Here is a 14122-nt window from a genome sequence, read left to right as displayed (position 1 = left end):
TGTGGCATCAATTGTAGTATGTGTGTGTGTGTGTGTCCGATGCCTCAAGTCAACTCAGACGTAAGCATCCTTTAATTATTTAATTATCTCTCAGAGGTTCAAGTTCAAATAAACATTGACATTGTTTTGAAATAATAAATAGGTCAACTATTGGATAGGCGAAGCTAGAGGAGGGGCACTGCCCCACCTGACATATGCTAGGAATTTTGAGGTGCATGCAATTTTAAAAATGATGCTTCATCCCTGCAGGAATCTCCTTCATCCCATTCCTGAACACTTCCAGTCAGACCTGTCGCGAGACGAAATTCACAAAGTGAGTATTTTTGAAGTTTCATCATTTTATTGGCAAAACAAAGATGGTGGAAGATATTAATTTTTCTTCTCAGATCTTCCAACTCCTCCTTCAGCCACCTTTCTTCAAGACTCTATTTAGGCAACACACATCAAAAGCTTACTTGAAATGAATTTCAATTGGTCTTGGAACTCACTTTTGGTGGGGCAAGTGACAGGTTGCTCCGCCATTGGCGTTTGTGTTGCAATTTTTGTGACTTCAACAAATCTTTTCGAAGAGCGACGTTCTCCTCCATGGCAATTCTCAGCTGGGCGTTGAGTTCTTCCTGCATTAGTCGGAGCAAAAGCTTATCTGACTCGGAAGAGGACATTGTGTGTTGATCAGTATAGAATCTCAAAATTTGGCACACCCACCAAATCAGCCATGAACTTGTCCACTTCAGCTTTGTGTTCTTTCTCTTGTACATTTGCAAAATTACACAACTCGCCCATTTCCTCTTTTAAGGTCTTGACCTCAGCATCCTGGGAAGTGATGTGGTTTTCCATCATGCAGAGTATCTGGACAATCTGAGCTGTGGGAGAATGTGAGATTTGTTTTATTTTTATCTCAACTTCCTGTAATTAGACATAATCCCCAAGGCAAACTCACTCAGGAAGTTGGTGTTAAGTTCCAGACTGTTCTCTCCCACCCAGTGTTTGTCCATGATGTCCAGTAGCTCCTGCAAGGGCTTCCTGTAACTAGCCTGGAAGGAGCATTCAGATGATCAGATGATCATCAAACAAAAAAACCCTTACAGCCAGAAATGTACCTGCTGCTTGTTTTCTGCTTGTGCCAGCTTGTTTTCTGCTTGGGCCAAAGCTGCCGGTTTGGTCACTGATAGGGGATTCAAAATGGGATCGAGCTTCAATTTAGACAGATGGAGAAATGCAAGGAGTTGTAACTAGGTGGCGCTGTGCCTTGCTCAACAGCGATCGTAGTCAGCCAATCAACTGTTTGCTGTCAATTAGACTGACCTAACACTCCACATAAACATCTGAATGTAAGCTAAAAATAATAATTCACGTTAAGAGAAGTTTTAAAACGGCTCTCTGTTGCCATCTAGTGGTGGAATTGCGCAACTGAATTTAACAGATGTAACAGAAGCACATGCACAGATTTTTTCTTTTGTAGATTTTGTTCAGATTTCTTTGTGTTGCCACCTAGTGGTGGAATCACGCAACTGTAGTTAACAGATGTAACAGAAGCACTTGCATAGAATTTTTCTTTTGTAGATTTTGTTCAGATTTTCTGTTAAAAGCAAGAAAGACAGAAGATGTCTCACGGGGCTTCTGATGAGATGACAAGTAAGTGGGGCTTCTGTGATTGGCAGCAAAGTGGTTCAGTCTAATGAGATTAGCCTCATTCATTAGGGAGAGCTTCATGTTGAGGTGGTCCAACAACGCCTGGCGGTTATCACGACTTCTGAAAATCATGAGTGAGACAACTAATAGGATTGCAGTGATAAAAACAGTTGAATTCTGTAAATTGAATCCGCAAATTAATGTTTGCACAAATTATGATTGCTTCAACCTTTGCTGAGAATATTTCCTCTTGGCAGACTTGCGCTCATCTTCTTTGACCGGACATCCATCTGCAAGCAAAGAAGTATAAAGAAACGTAAAAAAATAATAAGGGGTTAGCAGTCTGACTTTTAAGTGAACTTTTGACGTCTTACCCAAATTCCGCAGGCTGATCATGTTATACACCACAAAAGGTCGGTAGTAAGGGTCACTCTTACCCAGAGGATTGAGTCTGAGATCAAGATATCTCAAAAGTGGCAGCTCAAAGAGAACCCCTACCTCTTCCAGGGAAGGTATGCAGTTGTAGTATAAATTTAAGCTCTGTAAATGTTGCAGACATTGCAGACCCTAAAGAGGAATAACAAAAGACATCAAACACATTATGTGACACCATTAAAACAGATACAAACAAAATAGCACTCATCAAGCCTACCTCAATGCAGACTAATGAATTATGAGAAAGATTCAGAGATTTCAGGCGCTCAAAATTGTCCAGTCCATTTCCCAGATATCCAATTTTCTCCTTGTGGTTACCAGGGATACTCAGTGAGCGGACATCACCTGTTCAGAATGTACAAATTAACCCTAATTTTGTTAGCAAATGCAATAAATAGTAGCTGTATTTTTTTCATAGATTGACTTTGAAATGTACTTTAATAATTAATATGCATCGTCATGATAGAAAGAAGGAACGCTACCAACGCGTTGACGTTTTAATCCCACTTTCTTTATAATCCACTCTTCGGTTAAAGACACCAAAGTCAAAGCTGACATTTTATTCCTTTAATGGAGTAAGTAAAAACCGATCATATATTGTTATTGCTATTTAATATTGTTCAGGTGACCCGAAAGATAACAGCTAAAATCTAATTTCCTTTCAACTCCGCCAATTTGCGAGTTTACGGGGTACTTAAACGCATCAATTATGCGCCTGCGCACTGTCGGCATCTGGGTTTGTCACGTGTCTAAACAAGCGTGCGGCTGTTTAGCAAAGTTCTTCTTGTTTAATCAACATTTTCGCTTTAACTACAAGATATATATAGAGTATTATTTGATTTTCTTGTTATGTTATATCTGTAGGTATTTCCAAACAAGTTTCATTTGTCAAAATCACTTTATTTCGGATTAATGGCGGTCAACGTGTTGATATCAATAATCAATATCACGTTGTTTTCCTCGGCTCTTTTCTCCTCCTATAAACTCTTTAAGGTAAGTATCCCAAGTGAATGAAATGTATATTAAATATGAGCAGGTTATTTGTTAAAACATATTCCATTAAATGTAGTAGAAACAATGTTTTCATTTTCTTCTGTAGGACCACAGAGCTCCCTCAGTTGGTTTCTTCCTGGTTGGAGTCTCTGCAGGACTTTATATTTTTCCCTCCTCAACCACATTCTTCACTTCACTCCAGAAAGATGCAGAATGTGCCGCCGAGGTTCTGGCTCCAGTTCTACTCGCCTTCCACTTCCTTTGGCTCAGTGAAGACCGCAACACAGCATTTGTTCTCCTGTGTGTTTCCTGCTTGTTGCTAGGACTTTGTGACAGATTCTCCACAGAAACATTCACTGTCCTATGTCGCTGCATTGGCTTGGCATCCTTGTCCTGTTGCCTCATGGTGTGTCTATTGGCAGGAAACCTCACAGGAGTCCTGACCAGTCTAGCAGTTAACCTACCAGTACTTCTGGCGCCTCCTAATGGACAACGCACCTTTTCAATACTTATCTCTCCAACCGCCAACGAGCTAAACAAGAAGTGGCTTTTGAAAATCTCCATGGCCATCGGCTGTTTGACCTCAAAACATTCCCTGGATAAACTTCAGTTGGATGTGGCTGACCGATATCACTTATACTTGTAGAATGTTGTTCATCTTGGCATTATTTGTTTAATAATACTCTCAAAGGCTTACTGGTGTTATTCTAGTTTAATATGGGGGGTGAATGGTGGATTAACATAATGCAGTTGTCAGGGTTACCCACATCCAGTATTTATTTTGTTGCCTTTATGTTCATTTATTTATCCTTTTTGTTCTTTCTATCATATTTATGTATTTATAATGTTTTGTTGTCTAATTGTTTAAAATTAAGAATTTTTTTTTTGCAGCAGTATTTTGGCACTTGTATGATCGCAAGTAAATACATTTGTTTTTTGATGAGCTAAAAGAGCTAATGTTAGCATTGAGCACTTGAATTATTTTCTGTCAATCCTCCATGGCGGCTGACTCAGGCTCCGCACTGAGCATGCTCGCTCCAGCTGCAGCTTGTAAATGGGCCAAGTGTGCAGAGGAGGAGGAGAAAGGGGAGGGGAAAACAATCTGATGGACTGCATGGCATCGGGGTGCTGTTGCTTGTATGAGAAAAGAAGCTGCATGGGAAAGATGTGTCACGGATGAAGCGCGAATGACGGGAATGTCGAATCGTTACCGCAAAGACGACGATATGTGTTAAGGTAAAGAAGACTGGGTGTTCTGCATGGCTATTAAAATTTTCACTGGAAATGACCTCTGCTGCATGATTTGTTTTCATTTCATAGGAACTGTGAACTGCGTGGAGATGTACGCCTTCTACTCTCTTTTAGTCTACATCTTCTACACTGTCTTCAAGAAAGAGGAGGAGGAAGCCTTGGAGGCATCATGTGGAGCTTCCACAGATGTACGTCTAGCCATATCATATTCAGCCTTTGTCAAATAATTGCATGATGGCTTTGCATGAATATTAACAAAAACCCGACATTTCAAAACCACAATCTCTCTCTTGGATATAAACCAGGAGCACAGCGTGTAAATATTGTGATCACATCCCCACCTGACCCTCATTTATCTCACTGTGCTCAGGAGCCAAGACCTGTTTCCATGGAAACAGGGAGAAGAGGGAGTAATGGCCACACCCCCAAAATGAAAAAAAAAACCTGTGCTAGGCTTAGTGACTCAAGTAAGTGTTGAAAATAAAAAAGTAATGGACATGAATTGTGTGATGTTTACATTCTGATGTCCTCATCCAGGCAGTAGCAGCGAAAGCGATGATATGTCCCTGAGCGATGAAGACGAGCAAGATGGCACTGACATCCCAGCTTGCACACCTCTGGCTGCATTTTTATCCTTCAAGCAAGAGACTGACAAGAAGAAGAACTCGCAGGGCCATCTGGAGACACCAGGGAAGGTAATATGAGCCATTTTTATTTCTATTCATCTTGGTGATAATCAATTTGTGCCCAGTTGGGAGAGTCCCCATTGATGGCCGTCATGTCCCACCTACTGAGCTTCCTGGAGCAGTACTCCCACTTCCAGCAACTGCAACAGCAGGCCGAGCAGTACCGCGTCCAACTCAAGCGGCACCGGGTGCAACACCGCCGACAGATGAAAGCGTTGCGGACCTCCTACCGGCGGCGCCTCAAGGACAAGAAGAGCATCATTTGTAACCTGGAGGAAGCCGTCGAACGACAACTCAGCCCGCTGAGTGACGGTGAGGGGGAGGGGGATTGGATATTTACATGTGGGCTAGAATTAGACAGCTTGGAGCAGATGTGGCTTTTTGACCCGGGAGCAGAAAGGCAGAAGTAATTCTAAGCTCTGTTAGTCGTGCGTGTATGATACCACCACAGAGACGAAAGTCTGCGATGTCCATCTCATGAATATTGATGATTATACTGTCGGTGGCGGGACAAGGATGCGGCATCGCTCGTCGAAATCGGTGGGTGAAGTCCAAAACGGTTTGGAAGGTGTTTATGAATAATATCTGAGAGTTTTTCGCTCCCTTGCAAATGCATTTACAAGTCTGGCACATGCGAGTTGGCACGTGTTGGACTAAAAATAGCCGCCGCGGCCTGGTGTCCTTGGATTGTAAAGCTTTGTTTTGTTTATAATGCAACATGCAAGGCCTTAGGGAATGTGCCTTCATAAAAAAAAAATACATTATGCACTGTTTTTTTTTATTATCAAGAAATCTCTGCTGTATTACTCATTGTGCGTGCAAACTTCTATTTTAATGTTCTTCTTCTGCACAGCTTGACTGCAACATGGTGACGCAGCAAACCTAATTTAACATTAGCATGGCCTGCATTGGAGATCAGAGTTGACAGAGCTTGTCTGGTCAATCTTGAAGGTGTGATTATTAAGATGCTGCAGGGCCTGCTTTTTCTGTTCCTTTTAAATTGGATATGGATGAGGTTGTTGTTTTTTTCTGCTTGAGTGAGGCTACACGTGAGCAGCTTGGAAGTACCTGGTGTATGAAAAAGCTGATGTTCATTAATATTACACAAGCCTTGAAGTATTAAACTAGAGAAATTAATATATAACTATATAATACGTATATATTTCGATTTCTGCAGTACACGTCCTCCTAAGGCTCAATGAAGGCAAATTAAAGGGTTACTATTTCTGGTTGACCTCATTTGAATATGGGTGAGATGTGACAGAAATGATTGGAGCTCTATTAAAGATGCTAATTGTGTAGTTCCAGGCGAGAGCGGCAGTGATGCGGCGGCCCAAGCGGGAGTTCACAGCCTGGTGGAGTCTCTGTACAACCTGCAGGGGGAACGTAGCAAGCTCAGAGGAGAACTCCGTCTCCTCCGCTCGCAGCTGGAACAGAAGGATCAAGACCGACACTCGCGGATACTTGCCTTTCAGCAGCAGGTAGCGACAGTATGAAAACTTCTGGAAGATCTCAGCGTGTCTAAAATTTGCTTTTCCTGCGCAGATCGATGAGCTTAAAAGTGGAATCGAAGAACGCGAGGAGGAACTGTGCAGACTCAAAACCGCCACTGTGAGTGCTATCAAGTGCGGACACACCATATGTGTATTCCCCCTGTCCCAATACTTTTGTCCATAATTGTCAGGGTGCCACAGATTCCGAAAAGCGAGCGTTGTGTCTTTCGGCGGAGAACGAGACGCTCAAGCAGAGCCTGACTGTCACCCAAGGTCTCCTACAACAGCTTACCACCATCCCTTCCCAGTCCAGCACCATGCTTATCAAGGTGAGACACACTCACGTTTATCACGTATTTTTTTTTAATCGTTCCCATCGTCCCGTTTAGGAGAACGAGAATCTGCGAAGCCGAGTGCAGCAGCTGGAGGCCTCCCTGCAGCAACGCGCCGAACGGCTGTCGCAGCTGGAGCAGCAGAGCGAACAGAGCGAGTGGAGGAGGGGGGAGGAGCTGAGAAGACGAGAGGACAGAGTGAGGGAGCTTCAGCTGGAGTTGGATCGAGAGAGGGGCAAGGAGCCGCTGGTCAAGGTAACTCGTTTTCGGGAACATGGGTATTTAAAATCCAATTTGAGACAAGTGCAGTTTTTTTTTTTCTCCTCAGTATGTTACCAAGACGGTTGAAGTGGAATCTCCGGCCACCATGAAGCAGCTGACCAAAGCCAAACAGAGGAACGAGCTGCTGTCCGAGAAGTTGTCCAACCAGAACGAGCGCTGCAAACAGCTGGAGGAGCAAATCCGTAAATCGGATGAATACAGCTGTAATCTGCAACACAAGGTCCAGCGCGATATCTTGATTATTGTATTGTGTGCTGTGTGGTATCATAAAATAAAACTCATTATATTTTAAATCATATCTACTTCCCTTTTTATAGATTGCAGCTTATGAGCGGGAGATCGGACAGCTGAGGGAGGAGCTCCTGAAGGAGATCGGCCATTTGGAGGAGAGGAAAGAGGAGGCGGTGAAGGCTGCCGCAAATTGTTCAGCTGAACACTTTCAGGATTTGCAGCACCAATTCTTTGGTCGGTTATATCACATGCACAAACTTTCCACGTCAGCTCATTGAATCTAATTTATTTTCGCCCGCAGGTTTGCAGAAACGTTTGACTGCCCTCCCGCCGACTCTGCGCTGCATGAAAACAGACTACGCCAGCCTGAGGAGCCAAGTTCGGAACTTCTCCGAGTTTTATGGAGCGGCGATTAAGGAGGCAAAGAAACAGGTAACCAGTGGCAATGACCTATATTCAATTTAATTTAATCCATGTATCACAATTTATTTTAATTTATTATTATTTATTTTTTATTTATTATATTTTATTTATTTTTATTTATTTATCATAATTTAATCCATTCATCAGTTATTTACTATTCACTATACTATCTATGCATACACAAAAATAATATTTTTTGTTTGGCAGGTTTCCGCTGCAATCTCTGAGATGTCAGAGGCCAACAAAGACCTTCTGGAGAAATACCGAAAGGAGGTTGCACTGCGCAGGAAGTTGCACGAGCAGCTTGTGGAACTCAAAGGTTTGCGACAATCAAAAATGACATCATTTTACTGATGGTTGTCATAGTAGCGGCGATATCATATTCTGAGTTTTGCGCCCCCTAGGGAACATCCGCGTGCTGTGCCGCGTAAAGCCTGTGCTGAAAGAAGACCAACACGAGGAGGGTCAAGCCGTGGTGGTTACCGCCGACCTCGACGAGTCCTCTCTGAGTGTGCTGAGTAAAGGGAAGGGTCGCACTTTTGAACTGGACAAGGTCTTCCATCCTCAGGCTACACAGGAAGAGGTAGCACAGCTGAACACCACAAAAAAAAAAAAAAGGAATTATTTAGGAAGCTGTGATGTCGTCTTTTAGGTTTTTCGAGAAATTGAGCCGCTTGTGACCTCATGCATCGATGGCTACCATGTTTGTATATTTGCGTATGGACAGACTGGTTCTGGGAAAACATACACAATGGAGGTAATGATTTTTTGGGATATGGAACGTTGCAAATATAAGCTCATTATTCGATCAAATAAGTTCAAGCTGTTTGTTTTGCTGTTTAGGGCAGTGTGGAGAATCCTGGTATCAACCAGAGGGCCTTGAAACATCTCTTTAGCGGAATAGAAGAGCGGAAGGACATGTGGTCCTACATCGTCACTGTCAGCTCTGTGGAGATCTACAACGAGGTGCTAAGGTAGACATACCTCCCAGAGCGATGATGGGACTATGACTCTCGGTTAATATCAAATTTTGACTCTCAGAGATCTTCTGAGTAAAGATGGAGAGAAACTAGACATCAAAATCAACCCGGACGGAACAGGACAGCTGCACGTGCCGGGCCTCAGGGTCATCGAGGTTAAGAGCTTCCAGCATATCAAGAAGGTAACAGATTTTGGATCTTTCGTATGCTAGCAGGGGTGTCAAACTCCAAAACATAGTCAGTCCCATAATAATATTACAAATATACAATTTCCTGCTTCTGTGGGTAACATAAAATGATGCAGCAGGCCAGGATCCGGTCCTCAAACCTTGAGTTTGCCACCCCGGGGGTATTAAAAATACTCAATCTGTTTATCTCCAGATTTTAGCCATGGCCCGCAGGAACAGGATCACATTTGGAACTCAGATGAACCAGCACAGCTCTCGCTCTCACGCTCTGCTCTGCATCACCGTTCAGGGCACCGACCTCGCCACCGGCTCCAAAACCACCGGTGAGTCGTACAGTCGTCAATATTTCAACATCCTGCTGTCAAATTTATACGATTTGACATTCTCCCGCCTGATGACATTTCAAAGGTAATTTTTTTTCTCGCCCTCAGGCAAGTTGAACCTCGTCGACCTGGCGGGATCGGAGAGGGTATGGAAATCCGGCGCGGAAGGTGAAAGGCTGAAGGAGGCTCAGAATATCAACCGCTCCCTGCTGGCCCTCGGGGACGTCATCCAGGCCCTGAGAGCACGCCAGACTCACATCCCGTTCAGAAACTCTCGCCTTACGTACTTATTGCAGGACTCGCTGGGTAAAGGCAGCAAGACGGCCATGGTGGTGCAGGTAAGACTAACACGGTTTTGGAATTCACCAAAAGGGGTTTTATTGATTAACATGCTTTGCCGTCATTCCCAAAGGTGTCTTCTCTGGAGAGCAACGTAGGCGAGACACTCTGCTCGCTGAAGTTTGCCCAAAGAGTGTGCAAGGTGGAGCTCGGACCTGCAGCCAGGAAGATCGAATCCAGCGGCGGCCATTGCGACTGAGCCGGTGACTACGCAAACACGGTTACACTCGAGGTTTGTTACCTTTCAATAGCAAACAACAGCTATTTTTTGCTCAAGGGCTGACCAAATCCGTCACATTATTGACAGAAAAGTGAGTACCCCTTTGTCATCATCGAGCACATACAGGAATATTTATATCTTCACTCCGAGTGCCAAAGAAACGTCTGCCTCCCTCCACCATGTACGGTTCTATGCTTCCTTGAGCCTCACTTTCCTTTAGAAAAAAAAAAAAAATAGCCATTCAGGATCTTCCCACCAATCATCAGCATTTAGAGCAGCATCTGCATTTTTATTAGATTCCCACAAATGTTATCTTGTGATGTTTTGACTGATATTTTCCCCAATGTAGTAGATAGTCCAACATGTTACGTAATAACACTTAATTCACATATTGGGTTATTTATCTGATGGGAGTGACTGAATGCTTTGCTTCTCTTTAGAGCCTTATTTTTTTTTTGCCTTTTAGTGAAGGCAATGGCAGTCGAGTGTGCAGGTGGCCTTGTATTGTCGTGATTAGTGCAAGACGAGGAAGTTTGGGCCTTTATGGACAATAAATGCACTTTATGGTTAGGACGCTGTTATTCCGGAAAAGGTTGTCAATAGATATCACTAGTGAATGTCGTACCAAAAAAAAAAAAAATTCCCCGTTGTTTCTTCATCATTGTTCCAGTACGTCACCCTGAGAATCGAAGCTCTTTTAATCGATTCAGTTGTAGCAAAGCATCGTGGTCATTTATTAATTAGAGAGTGATAGTTTTCCTAAAAAATGTATTTCAAAAGTGCGTGGATGCTGATTGACCCAATAAAACACAGGGTTTTGAAAAACACAAGGTGTAGTTTACTTCCATTTAAAACATATTACAAGCGCAAATATGAAAGGTTCAACCAGGTTGTTTATAATTCAACCACATATACAGATTGTACAATTGTATTAGCATGATACAAAAAAAAAAAAAAAAAAAGGCAAGCCTGGACAAAGTTTCCAGCTGTGACAAACAATCCAAAGAATTGGCCCCCTTCCTTGATATTCACATTTTCCACTGTGGCTTATCTTCCAATCAGTCCGAGTCTTCCTGTTCTTCTTGTACCGCTCCCACCACACCAGCCAACTCCTCCTCGCTGCCTCGCAAACGATCGCCTGAACACCATACGCAGATAAAAATTTATATCTCAAAAGATCTTGAACATAAACAGGAGTGACAACAGTACTAACGAATGAGTTCAGCGATGGCTCTTTGTGTTCTCCTTGACAGCTTCTCCAGTTTCTTTGCCACATCCCGCTTGAGATCCCTTGATAAAAAACATCGTTAGTCACAGGTAACTTTTAATTCACACCGAAGAAAAACTTCTTACCAGTCTGGTTTCCTTGGAGCCAAGTTAGCCAAATCCTGTGAAAATCAAATTCAACACAATCTGAAAAACTATTTGTGCTTCAGCAACGAAATGAAGAATGAAGAAAAGACAACGCACCACTTCTTCAATGATGGGCTCGGGATTGGCTGCGTTTAACTGGTCTTTGACTTTATCCTCCACTGGAAACCAAGAAATCTCTGTCACAGTCGGACTTTACTTAAATTTAGAAAAATAATGAAGATTCTGCACAAACCTGATGCCGGTTTGGCTTTAGGGACCTGCCTCTCTTTTAGCACGTCATCCTCTGGAGTGTAGTTTCTCAGCTTCAGGTCCCTTAGCAGAATCAGAGACAGCTTCAAGTCAATACAGATCGCCATCATTTTTATTTTCGTGAAATTTGGCTGACAGACTTGGCTTTGAACATACAAGTGTATCCTCCAACCTTCCAGTAGGGGGTGCTATTGGCTTTAGTGACAAAAAACGACCATCTGCATCCCTGTATAAGCCGCCTGTTGATTGACTGGAAGCTGGGGAATAAAGTCACCCTTTTTTCCCCTCCCTGTGAACCCGTCCAGTTAACACGTCCCACCTGCTCCCGGGCACAGACAACAACCGGCCCGAGGAATGCCGTCCTTGACATTTTAATTACTTTCATCATGTCTCTTCATAGAGGAATTCTTGGCAGACTCAGCTCGACGACCACACAGGGTCCGAGGGTAAACTGTCGCATGGCCGTGCGGGGAACAAGAGGAGAGTTCTCTGAGCTTGTGAGCAAGCTAGCGAGGGCACGTAGTTGACACCCCCCCCCCCCCCCCCAACCCCCCTTTGCAGCCAACAGATGCGTGCCTTGTATGGCTATAGGCAGGGATGCTGGTCATGTTCGCCACTCTTACTTTTCTCCTTGCATCTTAAGTCTTTAACGAAGAGGCGACGTGAGTAAAAACACAAGTCCGCTTGTTTGCTGTTTCTGGAATTTACCTTGTGGTTAACATAATCGATACATAACTTTTGGTTTTTTAATCTTTTGCAACCAACATGTGTGACTCTTCAAGCTCGAGTTGAGCAAAGTGATCCCTCATTAAATTTTCAAGACTAGACACACTATCCAAAATGGGTGTCTTGGATTGCAAAAAGCGATAAATTTAGCCAGATTTTATTTTCTGCCTTTGCTTATTGTCATTCGTAGAAAGCCGTCATTGCATTCTATTGTGAGAAATGACTTCAGTCGGACCGGAGGAAATACAGAGGGCACTCCCTTGGTGTCGTCAGCTTGCAGTCATTAAATATAAACAATGGAAAAGGTCTTGCAGGACAGGAAAGATGGCTGCTTGCTTGTGCATACCAAATGACGCCAAGCTGCAGGATATTTGAGCTGCTCACAACACGAGGATGTGATGCTAGCCAGAGTTCAATGTCACCAATAATTAGTGTTGAGATGATAAACGTTCATTCGGATCGGTGTGGAAAAAATAATATGTCAAGACGCAAAAAAAATATGTACGGCGAACTAACTTGTATCTCTGCTCTGGTTCTTCCTCTTCCACTGAAGCTTTTTTATGCTCCGGCTCACCATCTTCCTGTTCTCGCCCCTGTTGGAATAAAACAATAGCTTAAGGGCGAACGAACTGAATCGCAGCATTTTTAAATCGATCACGAGTTGCAACAAAGTCAACAAATAACAAGCTTGCACTAATCCTGGGAAAAAGACAAACTAACAAAGGATATCAAATCCCACCCAAGGTGCATTTTCCTGAAGACGCTTCCTGTCCGCATGCTACAACAATTCATAGCTCTGACTCATTCTTGAGGGAGTACAAAAAGGGAAGCAAGGAATGTCAACAGTGCTCCATCAAACTTGGCTGGCCATGTCAATTTCTTTCCATTTTGTGCCTCCTCAGTGGCATCTCCTGTGACTTGTTAAAAAGCTTCACTACAATATATTAAAACACTGATAACTAGTATAGTCAAAAACATTGTTGTCTGCAGAATTTGCACAAATTGCATGGAGAGTTAATAATATTTGAATAACTGACAGATTGCCCATACTGGGAAGTGCACGTTGAGGTCAGACAATATGTGCAGTTCTGTTTTATTGTCGTGCTAATCTGCTAATACATCCTCTATTTTTCAAAATACAAACCGGATATGGAACTACTCGTCGAGCCGATGACGTCACGACTAGCATCAATGCTAAATCTTACAACTAACAGCAAAGACGAATCGCAGCAAATTCACAGCGTGTATCATGATAATATTTTATAAATATTACTCTTGTACGTTATTTATTGCGACATAAAAGTCCAGGAATAGTTATATAACCGGTTAGCAGTCAAACACTTGATAGCTACAGGCTAACAATGCTAAACAATTTACAAGAAACCATCAACTATTTCTGAGCACTAATATTATGTCTGTCCGATTTATATCTGTACTTACGTGGATTTGTTTATCCCTCAACGCTTTCAATCTCTCTTTTCGCTTCAGGGCTTGTTCCTGGAGGGACCCGATATTTTTGTCCATGCTTAGCCCTCACTAGCTGCTCCGTAGTTCGATAATCTATTACAAAACCTACGTTAGGTTGACTAATCAACTGACGAGCAATCGATTGCATCGACCTGCTGCGCCTTTTTTTTAATTTAAATTAATAGCAACAACATAGCCAATAGCATAAATAGTAGTGCAGCTAGATAATAATTAATAATAATAATAATAATAATAATATAATAATTAAAAAAAAGAAAGCTTAGATTTATATAGGGCACGTCCAGGCTAACAATTTCTCATGGGGCTCATTAAAATCTATGTGTGTGTGCTGGTTTGTGTGTCTGCATGTGACTTTATCTATCTATGTTTGTAGTCCTGTAACAAAATGTATGTTTTGGTGCTTAAAGAACTGCATGTATATTGTTAGACTTTAATTGATTCAACTCTTTGCATACCATAATGTAAATAACAAGATCA

At 42.6% G+C, this 14122-nt stretch overlaps 3 protein-coding genes across 6 annotated transcripts; 1 reads left to right on the top strand and 2 right to left on the bottom strand.

The window, feature by feature from the left end:
• Positions 1 to 54: 54 nt before the first annotated feature.
• Positions 55 to 2766, bottom strand: cep72 (centrosomal protein 72). The gene is made up of 10 exons (XM_049729607.2): positions 2550 to 2766; positions 2285 to 2412; positions 2007 to 2199; positions 1862 to 1922; positions 1614 to 1753; positions 1101 to 1165; positions 941 to 1034; positions 706 to 863; positions 489 to 617; positions 55 to 289 (listed from the first exon to the last, which is right to left on the bottom strand). The coding sequence occupies exons 1-10, from the start codon at positions 2623 to 2625 to the stop codon at positions 284 to 286; spliced, it is 1050 nt and encodes a 349-aa protein (XP_049585564.1). The 5' UTR covers positions 2626 to 2766; the 3' UTR covers positions 55 to 283.
• A 147-nt stretch (positions 2767 to 2913) lies between these two features.
• si:ch211-257p13.3 (kinesin-like protein KIFC3) lies at positions 2914 to 10638 on the top strand. 4 transcript variants are annotated; one of them, XM_068651828.1, is made up of 22 exons: positions 2914 to 3060; positions 3167 to 3360; positions 3483 to 4296; positions 4381 to 4499; positions 4682 to 4778; positions 4849 to 5006; positions 5063 to 5309; positions 6300 to 6478; positions 6543 to 6608; positions 6682 to 6819; positions 6880 to 7077; positions 7151 to 7324; positions 7422 to 7569; positions 7637 to 7767; positions 7966 to 8077; positions 8163 to 8341; positions 8411 to 8515; positions 8602 to 8732; positions 8800 to 8920; positions 9120 to 9249; positions 9358 to 9587; positions 9662 to 10638. In XM_068651828.1, exons 4-22 carry the CDS (start codon positions 4401 to 4403, stop codon positions 9785 to 9787), a joined length of 2769 nt encoding a protein of 922 aa, XP_068507929.1. In that variant the 5' UTR covers positions 2914 to 3060; positions 3167 to 3360; positions 3483 to 4296; positions 4381 to 4400; the 3' UTR covers positions 9788 to 10638. The 4 variants fall into 4 exon arrangements, with proteins under 4 accessions (XP_068507929.1, XP_068507928.1, XP_049585562.1 ...); XM_068651827.1 differs by having other exon boundaries at positions 3167 to 4296; positions 9662 to 9820; positions 9896 to 10638; XM_049729605.2 differs by having other exon boundaries at positions 3167 to 4296; positions 6306 to 6478.
• ccdc12 (coiled-coil domain containing 12) lies at positions 10624 to 13754 on the bottom strand. Its single transcript, XM_049729612.1, has 7 exons — positions 13598 to 13754; positions 12674 to 12750; positions 11415 to 11494; positions 11279 to 11340; positions 11162 to 11196; positions 11022 to 11098; positions 10624 to 10946 (listed from the first exon to the last, which is right to left on the bottom strand). The coding sequence occupies exons 1-7, from the start codon at positions 13679 to 13681 to the stop codon at positions 10867 to 10869; spliced, it is 495 nt and encodes a 164-aa protein (XP_049585569.1). The 5' UTR covers positions 13682 to 13754; the 3' UTR covers positions 10624 to 10866.
• Between the last annotated feature and the right edge of the window lie 368 nt (positions 13755 to 14122).

Source organism: Syngnathus scovelli, chromosome 9 (genome assembly GCF_024217435.2).
Source record: "Syngnathus scovelli strain Florida chromosome 9, RoL_Ssco_1.2, whole genome shotgun sequence".
Taxonomy (NCBI): Eukaryota; Metazoa; Chordata; class Actinopteri; order Syngnathiformes; family Syngnathidae; genus Syngnathus; species Syngnathus scovelli.
This window is presented reverse-complemented; position numbering and strand designations above follow the sequence as displayed.

Excerpts from the sequence above, each read along its gene's own strand:
- si:ch211-257p13.3 (XM_068651828.1), top strand. The coding sequence starts at position 4,401 with ATGTACGCCTTCTACTCTCTTTTAGTCTACATCTTCTACACTGTCTTC. Across the intron at positions 6,820-6,879 it reads CCAGCACCATGCTTATCAAG|GAGAACGAGAATCTGCGAAG; the intron begins GTGAGACACACT and ends CGTCCCGTTTAG. Across the intron at positions 7,078-7,150 it reads GCAAGGAGCCGCTGGTCAAG|TATGTTACCAAGACGGTTGA; the intron begins GTAACTCGTTTT and ends TTTTCTCCTCAG.
- ccdc12 (XM_049729612.1), bottom strand. The coding sequence starts at position 13,681 with ATGGACAAAAATATCGGGTCCCTCCAGGAACAAGCCCTGAAGCGAAAA. Across the intron at positions 11,197-11,278 it reads AGCCCATCATTGAAGAAGTG|GATTTGGCTAACTTGGCTCC; the intron begins GTGCGTTGTCTT and ends TGATTTTCACAG. Across the intron at positions 10,947-11,021 it reads AGCCATCGCTGAACTCATTC|GCGATCGTTTGCGAGGCAGC; the intron begins GTTAGTACTGTT and ends TATGGTGTTCAG.
- cep72 (XM_049729607.2), bottom strand. The coding sequence starts at position 2,625 with ATGTCAGCTTTGACTTTGGTGTCTTTAACCGAAGAGTGGATTATAAAG. Across the intron at positions 2,200-2,284 it reads ATTCATTAGTCTGCATTGAG|GGTCTGCAATGTCTGCAACA; the intron begins GTAGGCTTGATG and ends ATTCCTCTTTAG. Across the intron at positions 1,754-1,861 it reads AGGAAATATTCTCAGCAAAG|AAGTCGTGATAACCGCCAGG; the intron begins GTTGAAGCAATC and ends CATGATTTTCAG.